General features: G+C 34.9%; 1 protein-coding gene across 1 annotated transcript in view; it reads right to left on the reverse strand.

Moving 5' to 3' along the window:
- LOC126974412 (uncharacterized) overlaps window positions 1-20,011 on the reverse strand; it is a 375,370-nt gene that overhangs the window by 41,827 nt on the left and 313,532 nt on the right. Inside the window, exons 6-10 of the mRNA XM_050821894.1 lie at window positions 16,329-16,945; window positions 14,508-14,639; window positions 7,062-7,240; window positions 4,040-4,179; window positions 666-802 (exon numbers count right to left, since the gene is read on the reverse strand). Of these exons, the coding sequence (XP_050677851.1) occupies window positions 666-802; window positions 4,040-4,179; window positions 7,062-7,240; window positions 14,508-14,639; window positions 16,329-16,945 (1,205 nt within the window). The remainder of the gene's footprint in view (window positions 1-665; window positions 803-4,039; window positions 4,180-7,061; window positions 7,241-14,507; window positions 14,640-16,328; window positions 16,946-20,011) is intronic.

Genomic DNA, 20,011 nt, shown 5'->3' on the forward strand with positions numbered 1-20,011 from the left:
CAAAGTTGTGGTACATATGACCTCCTTTAGAGAATCTGAAACGCGAGCAAGTTGGACGGAAATGACGACCACTATGTTATTAGACTTTTCTATGAAGTTAGTCCAGACGAAGAATTGCGGTTCTCAAAAAACTTCTTGCTACTTCTACTTATTAGCTGGGTTAAGCTAGCTAGCTTATACGAGACAAATATTTTTTTTTAGGATTCATAAGTGTCATGCCCGTGACCTACTGATGAATAAATTTTGATTTGATTTGATATGATTTGAAGTGTTTCCGTAATATATTGGTACATTATGTAGTATTAAGTTGTGTTCAGTTGGCATTTAGACAGTGTTCAACACTTAGGTAAAATTATAAATTTGCACGTTTTGAAACAAATTGACTATTGAATATATTGAAATAGTAGTATTTGCCTTAAATTACTTTTAATATTGTCACTTTTCTGTCTGAGAACGAAATTTGACCGAATATCATAATCATCATCAGCCGGAAGACGTCCACTGCTGGACAAAGGCCTCCCCCAAAGATTTCCACGACGGTCGGTCCTGCGCTGACCTCATCCAACATATTCCAGCGATCTTGACCAGATCGTCGGTACATGTTGTGGGGGTATACCAACACTGTGTCTTCCGGAAGATCGAATATATGTGTGTGTAAATATTACCTCGCAGTATTTAGCCCCATAGGCTGGTGGGGGCGAGTCACAGAAGCGATGTCGGCTGCGGGTTCTGGTAGAACAATGCGCGGGCGCTGGACAGGCCGACCACGGCGACCACTCTCCCCAACCACCAGCGCCACCTTCTGCATAGATTTAGTATACCAGTGGGACACCTTTTGCACAGGAAGCCAGCTAGATTACGGGAACCACAACGGCCGCAATTTATTATATCTAATATCCGGGCGACAAAGCCTTGCTCGGATTTTTAAGAATGTACGAAACTTTAACAAATGAAAAACTAATAGGACATCTGGATTCGAACCGGGATATTCTTTGCCCCTGTATACTAAATTTTATGAAAATCGTTGGAGCCGTTTCCGAGATTCATTTTAAAAGGCATTTATTTTCTGAAAATTGATTCCTTTAGAATTCTGTTTGATGTCATTTATAATAACTTCTAGATACTACTACCGCTTCGGAAACAAATGGCGCTCTGAGAGAGAAGAAGCGGCGCAAGAAACTCTCCCAGCATTCTTTTTTTGCGCTCTTTTCAATAAAAATATACAATATTGTACAGTCATTTCTATCGCTATAAAATAATCACAATCTAGTCCCCTATTATATATATATATATATATATAGAGCTATGAATATATATATATATATATATTCATAGCAATTCTTGTATATATTTATATACAAGAATTGCTCGTTTAAAGATATAAGATATATATATATTTATTTAGACGGGCAATCTTCCTGCTATTTAGTATGGGCAGCGGTGTACCTTCAGATCATCCGTACGCTCATTTCTTCTCCTATTCTACAAAAAAATAATGTATCAATATATGTTTGATCTGGGGACACAGTAGTGATGAATCGAGCAAAAAAAGCAGCACGGCCGCACCATCTACACTGGCCTTCGAAAGTAAGTATCACACTTTTAAAATTGGGATAACGTTTTAAGTTCACAAGATATATTTTCGAAATAAAAAGGACTCCAAAGAGTATTTAATTTTGTACATAAAAACTTTATAGTCGGTAACCTTCTTTTAAGAAGTGGCTGAAAAAAAAATTCAAAAACAAAACCATTCCTTTTTCAAAGTGGACGTTTGTTGAATTACAATTTTACCATTCACATTTTTCTTTCTGTTTTAAATTTTTTTCAAGATCGATGGGTCTTGTTTTAAAAATTTATGCTAAAAAGCACATAACAAGAATGGTGGGTGTGACGGTACGAACGGTCCAGAAGCTAAAGCGAAGGTACGAAGAGACTGGACACCATCTGAGGAGACCTTGTGATGGCAGACCTAGGTGTACCAGTGCCCGAGAAGATCGTTATATTATTTCCACTGTGTTAAGAAATCGCCACCAAAATGCTGTTGAAGTCCAGCAACAGCTACTTCAGACCCGGAGGTACTACATTAGTGACAGTACAGTGAGAAGAAGACTTGCTGAAGCAAATTTGAAACCCCGAAGACCAGCGAGTGGCCCAAAACTCGAGAGACAGCATCGAGTAGCGAGACTGCGATACGCCCGTGAACACATGCAGTGGGATGAAGAAGAATGGTCAAGAATTTTGTTTGCAGATGAGTCTCGATTCTCCCTTTACACTTCTGATGGAAGGCGAAGTGTTTACAGGCGACCTGGTGAGCGATACCTTCAAACCTGCATCTCAGAAAGAGTCCAATACGGTGGAGGCAGTGTACATGTATGGGCTGGCATATCTTCAGAAGGTCGCACAGACCTAGTAGCCATAGAAAATGGCACCCTCACTGGGCAAAGATATGCTCAAGAGATTCTCAATGAGTATGCAGGGCCGTATTTAGCAAATTTGGGTGATGGATCGATGCTGATGCATGATAATGCCCGGCCACACACGGATCATATCGTACAAGAGTATATTCAGGAGGTCGGTATCAGCGTGATGGCTTGGCCATCAAGAAGTCCTCATCTCAACCCGATTGAAAACGCCTGGGATGAGCTTGGGAGGCTAGTCAGAAATCGCAGACCACCACCTACTACCCTCAGGGCACTAAAGCAGGCCTTGGTAGAAGAATGGGAGAATATTCCCCAACATTGGCTCCGAAACCTAGTGTTCAGTATGCCAAACCGGCTCGAAGCTATAATCAGAGCTCGAGTAGGCAATACCAGTTATTAAAAATTAAATAACATGTAATACATTTTAGTTGAATATTTTTTACACTAAACTAAAAATGTCTATTTTCATTGTTTTATCTTTTTTAAGTTAAGAATGTTACTAATGTATAATTTTAGTTTCTAAGAATTAAAGCCTATAAAATTTGCAACAAAACGTTTTTAATCTTAAATCTCTACCTTCTATAGTTAAGAAAAAAATTTAATTTGAAAAGTGTGATACTTACCTTTGCAGGCCAGTGTATTTCTCGAAGCAATTCAGGCCATTTTAGACCCTCTCTTACTTAGTTTTGGATAAAACTAGAAGCTGTTTTGTTTAGAAATGTTTTAAATAAATAGATTGGCTTGGACATCGCACAAAATTTGAGAGATACATTGTATTTTAATTAAAAAAAAAGATAAATTGTATCATGTGAGGGCCAAGTTTATCTATATTATAATAATAAGGTTATATAAAACATAAGGATTTTTAATATTGATATGGTCACTTTGAGATGTTGCAAGATATGCTAATAACATGATAACTTAAGATAGGATAGGAGGAACTTTAAGTTGGGACTGAAAAAATTAACCGACTTTGTATTACATGGATCTCACAACTTTTGACGGTTGAAGAACTGAGTTGTGAGACTTGGTTTTTTTCTTAGATCATTTATCCGTCTAGATAGACTATGACAGCTGTAAAAACGCCGAAAAAATAGATTTAGAACTAACCTTTGAGTAATTCGCGCACACTAACACAAAGTGTCAAACAAATCGCGAGTGTAAGACGTAGCTTGTCACGCACACTAAACAAATTTTATTTTAATAAAAATACGGGACGGGACGAGCAGGACGTTCAGCTGATGGTAATTGATACGCCTTTCCCATTACAATGTAGTGCCGCTCAGGATTCTTGAAAAATCCAAAAATTCTGAGCGGCACTACAATTGCGCTCGCACCTTGATACAAAAGATGTTACGTCTCGTTTGCCCAGAAATTTCACTAGCTACGGCGCCCTTCAGAACGAAACACAGGAATGTTTATACATTACTACTTAACAGCAGAAATAGGCGCCGTTGTGGTACCCATAATCTAGCCGGCATCCTGTGCAAAGGAGCATCCCACTGGTAAAATTCCTGGCTTGTTGTTATCGGGTGTCTAACAGCAAGAGACTCTCTCTAGACGCTTATTCTAAGGTTTTTTTATAAGTAATTTTTTTCATGGCATTAGTACTAATTAACCTGAGAGAGGTAACGTCGGTAGACAATCCATTCTAACATCCGCGACTGCACCAGTGACAGCCTGTGAGACGTACACGAAGCAGTACTCAGGATACCTTTCACTGAAGAGGCGGCAATCAAAAGACGCTGTGTGTTGACCCCTGAACAAAAAAAATATCATAAAAGTGAAAAAATTATTAATCCTTCGTTTGAACTGTCAGTCATATTTGATTTTTTTTATCTATATTCAAAATTTCAAAAGAAATAAAAATTCAAATATTTTTATTCAAAACACATCACTTATTGATAGTCAAAAACTACCACCCAATCCAAAAATAATGCCTCAGACCGGAGAAGAATGGGCGCAACAAAATCAGCGGGCTTCTTTTTTTCTCATCAATAAAATGTGTTTACAATAATAGATAGTTTAAAGTAATATTGTACAATTTAACTTATTATTTAAAAGCCTGAGGGCGGTCGCTCCATTCCCGATTGGGATTACCACAGATTTGTGGTATCATTGATAAATACATTTATGTTATAGTAACCTTTACCACACAAATGTTTTTTAACATTTCTTTTGAATAATGTAAAACTTTTGTTATGCACATTTTCTGGGATCTTGTTGTAAAAGCATATACATCGCTCCACAAAATACTTTTAGAAAATTTAAAACTTTAGTAACAATAACAATAAATTTTCTTAACTTTAGTTAAGAAAATTTATTGTCAACACTGCCTTAAAATTAAAATTAGATTTTTTTATTATATTTTTTATCAATATTTGTTAATTACACTTGTATAAAATCAGTGTTCTAATCAGTATAATAATAAAATAATAATAAATAAATAATAATAAAATAATATTAATTTAGGCTAAAAATTATTTGATCGAACAACAAACATTTGAGGTACTGGGCCACTTATCTTCAAATATCTCAAGGTAAAGAGCGCAATCGCAGTTGTGCTCAGAATTTTACATTTTTAGACTCCTGAGCGGCACTGCAAGGTAACAGGGGGCCTACTCCTAAAATCGATATTCGATAAATCGTGGCATTAGTCGTGTCGAATCCTACTCTTAGTTCGTCGTATTCAATGTCGAAACGATGATTGAACGAACGAAACATTATTCGATATTATCGGTCCTAACCCTACTCTTAGTTGAAAATGTCAGAGACGAATATTCGAATTTCACAAATAATCAAACGTCACTTTTACGATAATCTCAACGACACCATCTAGGCTGTCGTTGCTATTATCGTTTCATGTTGTATAGATATTTTTGCCATACAATATACACAGTTAATAAATATTATTAAAATAATTATATTTGATTTACTATTCAACAGGATTTTTTTACTACTAAGTTATTTAAGTCATTTTGTTGATCGTTTATGCGTAGAAATAATGCAAATGGCCGCCCGAGAAATAGGAAGTCAACGAGAAGGAAGAGGGTTGAGTTACTTTTTTTACATTTTATTATCCGCAAGTTTTGTATTATTTATTCAATTTTAAATGGTCATATTATATTCATTACATATTTTTTTAACATTTACATTATGTGTAAATGATACCAATTTGATGGTGCAGAGTCTGGCATGGTTCTTAGCGCCTAAGCTATGTTTTGACTTTTGACACTTCACAGCGACAAAGCACAGATAATGTTTAGGTTTGAACATTAGTGTGAATGTAATATTACATTCACACTAACATCGTAAAAAAATCAAAATATTAATTAGTTTATGGTAACTATAAACGATAAGGAATTCGAACATTTGTTAGAGTAGGATAGTTGCGATATATTCGGAGTATTATCGTATCGTTCCGAATGTATCGTTGTAGATTTTGCGAGCAGACCTCCAGGTGAGTAAAATAATATATTTGTCATTTGTCAGCGAGGCAGCCTTTTATCGATGGCCCGATAACAGAAACAATAACCGATATATGTCGTTTAAAAGGCGTCAAATGCTGTTTCCTTTAGAAATGGCGTTTGAGTGAGGTCTGTGTTTAGTTCCGCACGATACGTCATGTGCCATATTGTTTGACAATGACGCTTAGATTTAGACGTCAAAAGTGACTTTCGTAACTGATGACACAACACGTCAACAGGTTGGAGCATAGATAAGAGTAACAATATACTGACATGGATAGGCAACTCGGCACTTTAAATTTTCTTACCCGTTGGCGCCATCTGGACGACGGATAGTACAACTTTTCGTATGTGTATACTGTGTATTGAAGTCTACATGAATGCGTGTGTATTTATCTAAATACTTTATTGCATTGTTTTTTCTAATTATTATTTTGTTGTATAATTTACTACATTTAAAATAACACATAACAAGGAGTTTATTATTTCAAAATGCGAAAAGCACAAGTAAGCAGTAACTGTTCTCAAGCAGACGCCATTTGCAATAATTTTAATTTCGTTTTTAAAACATAAGAACCGTCAAAGTTTCAAACACCGTTTCTATGTCGGCATACAGATGGCATAGTTTCAGTGAAAAAATCATTAAATTTAGTTCTTATGCAGTCCTTTTAGAGCAGAATTTGGTATGTGACAAAAATCGCGTTTCAAATAAATATTAAATGACTTTCATTTGAATTTAGTTCTTATGCAGTCCTCTTAAAGAATAATTTTGCAGGCTGGAAAAAACACGTATCGAAGAAATATTCAATAACGCTTGCCAGTTTTAATAAATAACAGCTATCTAATAAAACGAACACCTCTAACCATAGCATGGATTGGAGTCAGTCGTGTTGATGCTTTCGGCAAAGTCGCACGCAGAACTAAATGCACTTTTTATCCGTTTGCATCCGTACATATTGGGTGCTATTATTGAGTTTAATTATTGAAACTAAGTATACCTTCGTTGAACAAGCCGACCTAACTTTTATTTCATGTTATTTCTTGAAAAAAACAGGTAAGGTTTGTAACGTAGAGAAGAAGAAGGGTGAGGGATCTTTCGATTGAAGGCCGCGTGTACGACCCTTCGTCGACATATTAAATCTTTTGCGGGTAAACCTGAAGATGAACAACAAACCTGCGGACTCTTCTCTCAGCTACATAACGGAGTCTGTCTGCATCTCTGCCAAACACTCGTACCCGGTCAACCCCCTCCAGAACACACTCCGGATACTGGAATAGAACCCGCACCCCCTCTCCGCAAGGGAACACGGATCCACCGTGGACGTTAAGCACAAATTGCTCTGACCAATCCGCCTGTAAATAAAAAAAAATCAAGTTATGCTGACTATTTTATCACCATTCTAGTTTCACATACACTTTCAGTATTGAAAATATTAATTATTTACTAGAATTTTTGGTTAATTAATTATTCACTAGTTGGTGGTACTTTTGACGTTTAATTTGTTAATGAGTTGAGTGACAAGTTTAAAGTTCAATGATTTAAAATGTTATTTTAATTATACATAGCCTTTTGCCGATATTTCGATCCAATTGCATCACTCGTGGTCGCGGCGGGACTGCTATGGCGGCGAGAAACTCTTGACACATTGACAGTTGACACTAATAGTACATCAATCAGTCCACGTGGCGCCTAATTCGTTTTGGTCTTTGATCCCCTAATTCACTACTAACGACGTTTAACCTTTCGGGTCTTTTTGTTGCTTTTTTTTATGAAAATAAGGGACGAGACGAGCAGGACGTTCAGCTGATGGTAATTGATACGCCCTGCCCATTACAAAGCGGTGCCGCTCAGGATTCTTGAAAAACCTCAAAAATGATGTAGATGATCTGACAGATGCATTATGCGTGACCAATGCCAAGCGTGGCTGACCGTATACGACTTGTCAATCAAAATTGGTTACAATTATAAAGGATTCGCTTTAATTTTACATCTTGCTGTATCTCCGTTAGAGATGTTTTTTTTTTGTTAGAGATGTTTTTCGTTTGTGCTAGTCTTTTTTTTATGAAAATAAGGGACGAGACGAGCAGGACGTTCAGCTGATGGTAATTGATACGCCCTGCCCATTACAAAGCAGTGCCGCTCAGGATTCTTGAAAAACCTCAAAAATGATGTAGATGATCTGACAGATGCATTATGCGTGACCAATGCCAAGCGTGGCTGACCGTATACGACTTGTCAATCAAAATTGGTTACAATTATAAGGGATTCGCTTTAATTTAACATCTTGCTGTATCTCCGTTAGAGATGTTTTTCTCTCTCACTCGGTTTGTTTGTTTATACGCTAGTATATTGTACCAATAATTATTGTGGTGCAAAAGAGTATATCACAGGTACATAAATTTTACCTTCAATAACCTGGAATATAGCTTGTTTTAGATTCTTTATCAGCAATAAAATATAACACCACACATAATTTTCTCATTAGAAAAAACATCTTATTTATCTTATCTTATAAAATTAATAAAAATAGTTTATAAAACAAACAAAAAACACGCTTTGGTTGAAAAGATAATGGTTGAAATTTAAAATGAACATCAATTCCTGCCTTATCGACGATAGGTGAAAAATTATATAAATTAACAAAAATCTTATTTTGCAAATTGAAAAATGGAATAATTTATTGAATTGATTTATTGCCATCGGTCCTCGATAAATCGATACGAAGTTTGAACGATATCTGAACATTTAAAGTGGGTCAAAATCGCGCCCAAATGAGTCGGCTACAAACAAACAAACAAAGCTAATAAAAAAAAAGAAAAAGAAATAGTTAAAAAATTGCACTATATGATAGAAAATAAGTGAAACCTTTAAATTGGAACTGAATAAATTGACCGACTTGGTATTACATAGATCTTACAACTTTTTAAGTCAGAAGAATTGAGCTGTGAGACTTGGTTATTTATAAGTTATGTTTTTGATTGCATTAGAATTAATAAACCTGAGAGAGGTACCCAACGTAACGCCATAATATACACACTAGAGATGATGAATATAACACTCAACCAATAAATTTAACTAATATTTAAAATCAACTAATATATTCAATAAATAAATTTATTATTATTGAATAAAAATATCATATCAACTTCAACCATTTCAACCTATCAACCAATAAATGTAAGCAATAAATGAAAAATCATATTCAATAAATAAAATTAACAATTACCATTATTGAATAAAAATATCATATTATCTTCAACCTGGGTTGAAGAAGAATTAACTAAATTGAATGCTTTGAAATTTAACCTTTAAAATCTTCGTTTTAAGCAACATTTTCGTACGTTCATATAATATTATTCTACCGGACTGAAGTATACCTATTCATTACGTTAGCTTTATTCTATTGTCGTCCTTACTATACTCATTATAGTGTTTGAGTTGATGAATTGCTTTATGCGATATTTATATTCGAAACAAAATGAAGTGATATTTTAAACAAATAACTATAGTGCGATTAGTGATTTGTTATATTCGATATTTTTATTCGAAACAAAGTGAAGTGATATTTTAAACAAATAACTATAGTGCGATTAGTGATTTGTTATATTCGATATTTTTATTCGAAACAAAGTGAAGTGATATTTTAAACAAATAACTATAGTGCGATTAGTGATTTGTTATATTCGATATTTTTATTCGAAACAAAGTGAAGTGATATTTTAAACAAATAACTATAGTGCGATTAGTGATTTGTTATATTCGATATTTTTATTCGAAACAAAGTGAAGTGATATTTTTAACAAATAACTATAGTGCGATTAGTGATTTATTATATTCGATATTTTTATTCGAAACAAAGTGAAGTGATATTTTAAACAAATAACTATAGTGCGATTAGTGATTTGTTATATTCGATATTTTTATTCGAAACAAAGTGAAGTGATAATTTAAACAAATAACTATAGTGCGATTAGTGATTTGTTATATTCGATATTTTTATTCGAAACAAAGTGAAGTGATATTTTCAACAAATAACTATAGTGCGATTAGTGATTTGTTATATTCGATATTTTTATTCGAAACAAAGTGAAGTGATACTTTAAACAAATAACTATACTGCGATTAGTGATTTGTTATATTTGATATTTTTATTCGAAACAAAGTGAAGTGATATTTTAAACAAATAACTATAGTGCGATTAGTGATTTGTTATATTCTATATTTTTGTTCGAAACAAAGTGAAGTGATACTTTAAACAAATAACTATACTGCGATTAGTGATTTGTTATATTTGATATTTTTATTCGAAACAAAGTGAAGTGATATTTTAAACAAATAACTATAGTGCGATTAGTGATTTGTTATATTCTATATTTTTGTTCGAAACAAAGTGAAGTGATATTTTAAACAAATAACTATAGTGCGATTAGATAGTAAGTGACTTGTTATTGTTAATTTTAGTTTTCAAGTCGCTGTTTTATAAGGATGGTAATCGTAAAGCAAATGTATCTTGTAAATTGTTCAAGTGTGAATAAAAAATCGTTTAATATTATCTAAAAACATTTCTATTATATGCTACAATATGATAAAATATTCAACTTCATTAACATTAACTTCAACCAATAACCAAATCTTGTACCAATAATACTTAATTCAATTTCAACAATTTCAACCAATAATATAGCGATATTTCTATCAGTTATGTTTTAACTAATATAATACATTCAACATCAACCATTAACTAATATTTTCAACCAATAAAAATATCGATATATTTTTTTATCAGATAACTATTAACTAATATATAATTTCAACCATTATTGACATCTATGATACACACATCAAAAAAGTCTAAGCAACATGTACTAATTTAAATTTTAGGATGGTTTTTCACATTATAACCCATTTGTATTTTATTTTTAAAATAATATTTTAGAGTCCTATGATGTAAAAATAACAGCTGTAGGCTTTTTAAGTTCTTTTAATAACAAAAATTAACAATATTAGAATATACTGCAGAAATTGAGGTGCATAAGCAGCTAAACATTTTTTCAACAAAATGATATTTCTAAAGAAAATGAATTTATTGTGAAATAATATCATAATTTAAGACAAACTCCTCTGCTATTCAAAACTTGCCGGCAACGATTATTCATTGAATTAATGAGACTGTTTATGTCATCTTGCGGTATTCGCTCCCAATGGAATTATAGCAAATCCTTCAGCTGTTGGGTTGTTGTCACTCCGTCCAAGTCTTCAAAACACGCCTCTGAAGCATGTCCCATGCGTGCTCGATGGGGTTGAGGTCTGGCGATTGTGCAGGCCAGAGAAATACCCGGACGTCCTCAGATGCCAACTATTGACTGGTTCGCCGAGCTGTATGTGAACGCGCATTGTCATGCATTAACGTAAAATTGGAGCCAAAGGTTTGTGCAAATGGATGGACATAAGGTCTGAGAATATCCTCAACGTAATTTTCAGCGTTCATGTTTCCATTTACAAAAACGAGCTCAGTTCGCCTGTTCTTCATAATACCCGCCCATACCATAACTGTTGAGCCGCTGTATGGATGAACTTCCTGAATGCACTTGATCCAGCCTCTCAGTATTTCCGGGCCGACGGCACACTCGCACCATTCTTGTATCAGGCCTTAACCCGAATCACGACTGATCGGACAACATAATTTTATGCCGTTGTTCGTGAGTCCATGTTCTGCGTTCTCTACACCATTCATTTCGACGAGCGCGATTCCCGTGACGTATCGGTGGGCACCTAATTGGGCGTCGAGCTCTTAGGCCGTACTCATGCAGTCGATTTCGTACAGTTTGGGGACTTACATCGTACATCAACACCACTTGAATTTTGTAGCCTCAAACTTATCTCTCGAGCGGTTAACATCGGCTGGCGTCCTTCAGTCAGTTGTATGTACCGGTGTAGCCGAGTGGTGATACTCCTTTTACGGCCTGAATGCGCGTTCCCTTGTATTATTGTAGCGCTGCCAAAGACGACAAATAACACTTCTATGCCAAGTGCCTAGAATGCCTACTCGTATGAAAAAAATTAATGCCTGCGAAAAAAACTAGAATGCCAAAATGCCGAGATACCTGAGATTGATTACTTCCCGCTTGCAACATCCCTACAGCTCTTGCATTTCATTTGCCGTCAAATGACGTCGCTCCATGACGTAAATAATATCTAACAATTCAATTTTCTCGCTAACTTTAATGGTTGGTAAAATTATAAAATCAATACTAAACGTAGCAATAAAAACGCACTTAAATTCAAACAAATTCCCTTTCATTTAATTTTATGAAAAAAACAATACATGATCGAATTTTTTTTACAACCTGCCAGTATGTCATCAATAACAAAAAAGTTTACATACCTATGCGCTTTGAGTGTATAAAGTATTAGAAATTATATAATATTAATGGTAAATTTGTAATATCATGCATGTTGCTTAGACTTTGTTGATGTGTGTATTATGGCGTAACAACGCCACATAAAATTTTATCAATATAAAAACATCTTAAAATACTAAATTAAAAGAAAAAGAAATAGTTAAAAAAATAGCACTGTATGATTGAAAATAATTAAAAACATTGTGCGGCTTGTAATTAATTACTAATAGGAACTTGCTCAGTATTCAGTTTACGTTTTTAAACTTTTATCATCGCGGAACTTTAATATTGTAATAATTAAAGCCGGTACCAACGACTGGACCAAAAACAATTTTAATAGCGAGGATTGGTTTTTACCAGTGGGTGCCTCCTTTGCACGGGATGCCGGCTAGATTATGGGTACCACAACGGTGCTTATTTCAGCCGTGAAGCAGTAATATGTAAGCATTACTGTAATTCGGTTTATAGGGCGCCGTAGCAAGTGAAATTACTGGGCAAATGAGACTTAACATCTTATGTCTCAGGGTGACGAGCGCAGTTGTAGTGCCGCTCAGAATTTTTGGGGTTTTTCAAGAATCCACTGCATTGTGATGGGCAGGGCGTATCAATTACCATCAGCTGAGCGTCCTTCTCGTCTCGTCCCTTATTTTCATAAAAAAGAGACTAGCACAAACATGGAATCCCGTGGTCTCACTCTGTAGTACAAATGCAACAAAAAGGCCCGAAAGTTTAAACGTCGTTAGTAGTGTGTGTCGTGAATTAGGGAATCAAAGACCAAAACGAATTAGGCGCCACGTGGACAGATTGATGTACTATTAGTGTCAACTGTCATTGTGTCAAGAGTTTCTGGCCGCCCTGAGTCCCGCCGCGACCACGAGTGATGCAATTGGACCGAAATATCGGCACCAAATTAATAAAATATATATCGTGAGTACGCGTCATAATAATAATTATATTACTGCTTGATCTATGTTTCGCTTACTTCTGTTACAAGATAATTAAATGTGATATTGAAGATTATTTCGCACGAATGATGAATTCCAATGAAACAGTTCCATTTCGGCCTCAATAAACAGTAACCCTTCGCTACCTTCCAGAAATGATTCAAATAAACAGACGAACTTCTCCCATTAAACATCTGGCTTATAAATAAAGTGGCTGAAATATTGAAAGGGTACTCCGAATATATGGCCATCATGCAGCGTTTGAGGAGTTTATGAGAATTTTATGGCTAAGTGAAAAGGTTACGATTGCTCGTTACGAAATTTATCGACAAATTTTTTATGGATTCCGTGATTGTAATGAATAATTTCTTCGATATCATAAGATCCGTTCATCGCCAGGTAATGAATACAATTGGGTTATGAATTATTATAATTAAAATATTTTATAATTAGATAATTTATATTCTTTCGATCTATTTTGAGCAATTCCATTTCGAAATCGCGAGTTTAAGACGTAGCTTGTCACCCACACAAAAATAATATTCCTGGCCTGTTTTTATCGGTTGTCTGACAGCAAGAGAGTATCTAGACGTATAAATTTTTAAAGTTATTTCGTTCATCGACCAAAAAACACTCAAAAATTACTTGTCAAACGGCATGTCCCTTTGTATATCATTGGAACTTCTATCGTATGTTATACGATACAGAGCTGATTAAAAGTTTGTCCTAATGTGTATTAAATTTTTGATTTCTAAGCCTATAGTCATGATTAAGATTAAATTACTGTATTGGGGTCTTCAAGCAAAGATCTCCGGTCTCCGACTGCGCGCATAGGAGCCACTTGCGAATTTATCTCGTCGTTTTAAATTCAAGTTCAAATATTTTTACTCAAAATAGGATATGATATCACTTATTGAAAGTCAAAAAATACTACTCCTTTGAAAAAGTATGCCTCAGACCTAAGACGAACGGAAGAAGCTCAGCAGACTTGTTTTTGTTAAATAAAAAAAACGTGCAACAGAAATTATTATTTAATAGCCTGCGGGCGGTCGCTTCATTCCCAATCTGTGGTGTCAATAAGAAATCATTTATGTAACATAATTCAGGCCGTAAAAGGAGTATAAGTCACAATTTACCACACAATTTTTGAATTTCATAATACATTTATTTAGAACATTTTCTGGGATCTTGTTGTAAAAGCATATACACCGCCCCACAAAAGACTTACTAAATCGACTTAGCCGAGTAGTAGGCATTTTTAAGATCGATATTACCTTTACGAATGCAGTGGCTAAGTCCTGAGGTCCGGAAGCAGCTGCTGGTCTCAGTGTGAGAGCGTAGTCTCCAGCTTGTCCAAACAACTCACATCGAAGAGTCATGGTCCTTCGGCCAGGGAATCCATGCATCTGTCAATAATTTGTAGTTTTTATTTGGCGTTGACTTGCATCACGTATTGGATAAAGGAGGATTCATCCATGTTGGGTATCATATTATGTCTATTATAAATTATGTTTTTGAAGTTATGCATCTTTAGGCACAGCAACACAAAAGTAACAGGTTGAAGGTGGTTGCTAAAATTTTCTGACGTTTGCGACATTTGTTATTTTTTTAAGAAAAAGGAGGACAAACGAGATCACCGCCGCCTACATTCACTTGCAATACCAGATGAATCACAGGAGCGTTGCCGGCCGTTAAGGAAGGTGTACGCGCTTATTTTGAAGGTACCCATGGTATCGTCCCGGAAACACCGTACAAGTAAGCTCATTCCACAGCTTTGTAATATGTCCAAGTGTAAATGCTGCCAGTTTTCTTGATACACTTCCCCGTAATGATAGTTTAAATTTAATGTAATCATAGTATTGTAAATATAAAATTACTAATACATTTTTTTACGCTAGCTCAATACATTTTAAATCTAATAGCTTTACTCAAATCTATGTTGAAAATATTATCAAATTCATTTCAAAAACCGTACCTTTCTTACATACACTTGTCTGTCCAGACCGTTTTCAAAAATTACTCATGAGAAGATTATCATCTTCAATTTCAACTTCGAAAAAAAAACTAACTATTCTTGAAAGTGTGAAAAGGTCAAATTGTAATTTATAATATAGAACTAAACGTAATAAAAATATATTTAATATAAATAAAACTCCTGAATGGCTGTGATCAACCAGCATTTGTCATATTATTTCACAAAACTTGTAACTTATGTTTCTTTTTAAGAGCTTTTCTGTTTGACGGGCTTTCGAATTTCACTTAGGTTGACAATAAATAACATGTTTTATATGGAATAAAATCTTGATGGATCTTCTTGTATTATGATTTTGTCAAATTCAAATTCAAATTCAAATATTTTAATTCAAAATAGGATGTGACATCACTTATTGAAAGTCAAAAACTACCACCCATTCCAAAATGAATGCCTCAGATCTGAGAAGAATGGGCGCAACAAACTCAGCGGGCTTTTTTTCATCGAAAACATATGTTTACAAAGTAATATTGTACAATTAAACTTATTATTTAATAGCCTCAGGGCAGTCACTCCATTCCCAATCTGTGGTATCATTAAGAAAGTCATTTATGTTATAGTAACCTTTACCACACGAACGTTTTTTAACAATTCTTTTGAATAACGTAATACTTTTATTTTGAACATTTTCTGGGATCTTCAAGCATATACATCGCCCCACAAAAGACTTACTAACTCGACTTAGCCGAGTAGTAGGCATTATAAGTTTATGTCTGTTCCTGATGTTAACAGTATGGTTATGACAGTTTCTGGCAAATTCACTTATGTGCCTATGAACATACATTAATAATATAATAATAATTAAATTTAAGAACTCTTAAACAAATTATGTTGCCCCAAATTAGGCATAGCCTGTACTACGGTTGCAAGACAACGATATATTGAACTACTTACGTACATACATAAATATATATAAACATCCATGACTCGGAAACAAACATTCATACTCATCATATATCAGACCTCTAGCTCAGTAGGCAGGGTCACAGTCTAACCACTGGGCTATAGGGGTCGTCAAAGATTTTATTTTGTTTTGTATTAATAAATAATATTTGGAACCAACCTGTTCGGAATACAAGACGTGGGCGTGCGAGCTGGTATTTCTACCATCACACAGCACAGCCCCACCGCTGGAATGTCCGCAGTAAAGCAACTCCAACCAAAAATCTGCTCCAGTTTCAACTGGGGTACAAACAACTTTGGGAAACTCGAGTATAGCCGTCACTTGTCTCTCCGGATACGTTTGAATTTGTTCAGGAGTCACATCCAAATTAGCTGTCGGCCACAGAACGTCAAACTTCCACGACTTAACAACACTATCACCGGTTTCCATAATACCTCCTTCCGTTAAGTCCCTTTTGACTTTAGCAGTGAAGTTATATTCGAGGAATTCTTTATCGGCGACTAGTTCGAGGTAGTATATGCCTCCCCTTGAAAAGTAGCCGCATGGTATCGTCATTCGGCTTTCGGCATCTAGAGCGAGAGGCATTGTGGCTAGAAGAGTACGGCCTTCGTCGTCTTCTCGCGCGATCCGAGCCCGTAAACTGGCATCGGAGACGCCGCGAACGAAGATATGTACATCTCCTCCGAGTGCTACCAGCGTGGTAGGTATTTCCACCCATACTTGGCTTAGGTCAACTCGCTCTTCGCTAGTGTATGGATTTGCAAAATACGTGGCACCTGCAAAAATAGCTACTGTTAGTTTGTTTGGCCATACGTCTCAACGCATGTGAAACGAAAGCGACTGCCATTGGACATTTGCAATGCCAGAAGTCATGAAGATATCTTAAACTGGCAATACAAATTAAGGGCATACATTTAAAATAAATATTAATGGCGTTAGCGTGTGTTAACCGCGTAGTAACTCCTTCCACTCAAATGCCAGGTGAATGAAATAAAAAAGCAAGTCTCTAAACCCCTCCAATAGAAATAACTCGAACCATTTGACCGCGTGCAACACAGAGCTGCTTAAATTGTAGGGACCCAGTTCTTTGTGAACGGTGCGGTCACTTGGCGTTGTGTAGAGACGTCGCTTCATTGAATGTTCCGAAGAGCTGCGTGACCTGATTCCTTCGCACAACACGCCACATCTTATGAAATCATCCCTACCACCTGGATGTATAGCGTTCCTCCACAGTGCGGTTTTCACGGATCTTTCTTCCACGTAAAACCAAGCTATGGAATGAGCTTCCTCGTGCGATGTTTCAAGGACAAAGCGCCATGGGTATCTTCAATAAAAACCCGTTCACCTTTCTAAAAGGCCCGCAACGCTGCTGTGATTCCTCTGGTGTTGCAGGAGAATGTGGGAGGCGGTGATCACTTAACATCAGGTGACACGTACTATCGTTTGTCCTCCTCTTCTATAAAAAAATCTATCGAGAAGATTTAGGTCGACAGAGTTTTGGTTCTTCTTATATTTTAACTATTATAGTCAAAGTGAAATTCAAAGCCAAATAAACTTTATTCAATCAGGCTAACACTGCGGATTTTTGAGAAAAAAATTAATACAAAAATAACACTATAAGATACACACGACTATCTGTCTCCTTTTTGAAGTTGGTTAAAACATTTGTAAGTCTCCCAGTAAATTGTGGTTTATACGATAAACCATTATTAAGTAATAGTATTTTTTTTTTAAATCCATTCTTAATAATGATTTTCTTGTGACTCTCATTCCAGTGTATGGCGAATAGGCAGTAATTTTATAGAAATATTATAAAGTATAAAATAATGGAGTAAAGTTTATTTGGCTTTGACTTTTACTTTGACAAATGATCCGCAAACAGGCTATGTGATATTATATTATGTACGATATATTTTCAAAGTTAATTAGTAAGAAAAAAACAATTTCATAAAATCCATTTGTCTCAAAACTTGCTATCGGGCGATACTAATGAACCGTGAAACCGTTACGAGGCATGGATTAATGGTTTCCATAATATTGGCTACAGATTACCAGGAAATGTTAATTACAGTATCAACTTGAGACTCAAGGGAATAAACAAACAAAGTAGGCTTCTTTCCTAAAATACCGAAATTTATAATATCTTTATTTATATTTTCATAAACACGGAAAGAACAGGTTTATAATTCGGGCGTGTAGCTGTTATAATAGAGTAATATCCGGACGACCGAGCCTTGCTCGGATTTTTAAGAATGTACAAAACTGGAACAAAAAAAAAACTAATAGGTCATCTGGATTCGAACCGGGGTCTTCTGCTTTCCGGATCACCCAATGTCCCATCTGAGTCTAGTCTGTATATAGTGGTGAAATTTACCTTTGTATTCTAATGTTATTGTAGCTGTTTCTCATTAAAACATGGAAAAAAACTGAACGATTGAACGATTTATCGCCCCCGAAATCCCCTGTATACTAAATTTTATGAAAATCGTTGGAGCTGTTTCCGAGATTCAGATTATCACTACATACACAAGTCGCTTTCTCTGTCCCTATATCCCTATATATGTATGCTTTAAAACTTAAAACTTTAAATCTTTAACACTTCGCAACGGATTTTGATGCGGTTTTTTTAATAGATAAAGTGATTGAAGAGGATGGTTTATATGTACAATAACATCCATTAAATAGTGGAGAAATACTGTTAATTTTGAGGTTTCTAATGTGAATGTCGTAAATAATAACATTTTTTCCGCTTACATTGCAATGGCTGAACCCTACGAGATTTGTCAAAATAATGTACTAAGTATTGTACACATTGAAAAGGTCTACAGAAAACTCATCTATGGTATGTATGGTGTCTATCTCTTATGGATATCCTACAATAACATTTTTTTGTCATTTACTTTTTATGACAAATAATGGCTGATTTTCGAAGCGATTTTAACCGCATTTTTAACAGCATTAATTCTTATCTAATTATACCTTAAATACATTGTTGATTTAATATAGATCTATACGGCCCTTTATAGTATATGATTTAGATAAATATTTTCGAAGATATTACAGATTTAAAAATTGCGGGACGTAGCGTTTGCGGCGGTTCCGGCCGGCCGGCCGGCCTATAAATAGCGAGTTGGAGGCCGCGGTTCTCCCTATTTTTTTCAGTGAATGACATAGGCTATATATTTTATACCCGTCCGAAGCCGGAGCGGGCCGCTAATATACATATATACAAGAATTGCTCGTTTCAAGATATAAAATACAGTCATATTGACATATTTCATGAAAAGTAAAATATTTTCAGATCGCTAGTTTGTGATAATTTAAAGCAATTACTGATTTTTTTTAAACCCCATTCTTATATTTTTTTTAATCCTTAACTCATTGTAACCAATTCATTGTAGTACCTATTGTATAATAGAAGTGTGTAGTATTGTGTAACTTATATAGCTTGTTATTATTTGTATTACTTTTTATTTGATTTGTGATTTTTATCTTACCGTTGGTTACCGTTTAACTAAAAGTGTCGTATAATTGTTGGAAACTTCACTGGTGAAAGTGTAAGATTTAAGATCTGTTAACATTTATCATAATACTATTTGTTTCATGATACATGAATGAATAAAAAGAAATATTTTCTCTTATTCGTTCTATTTCTATATACATTAAACACTTACTAATATAAATTTTTGCTCTTAATAGTGATTTTCATTATTACACTCGAAATAAGGGATTGCTTGTAACTTATTCTAGTAGGCTTCATAAGATATATAAAAGCTTTAAGGGTAAACACTTTTATAATAAAGTCCCAGCCACTGTTCAGACATTATCTATAAATAAATTTA

The sequence above is a fragment of the Leptidea sinapis genome, chromosome 32 (genome assembly GCF_905404315.1).
Source record: "Leptidea sinapis chromosome 32, ilLepSina1.1, whole genome shotgun sequence".
Classification (NCBI taxonomy): domain Eukaryota; kingdom Metazoa; phylum Arthropoda; class Insecta; order Lepidoptera; family Pieridae; genus Leptidea; species Leptidea sinapis.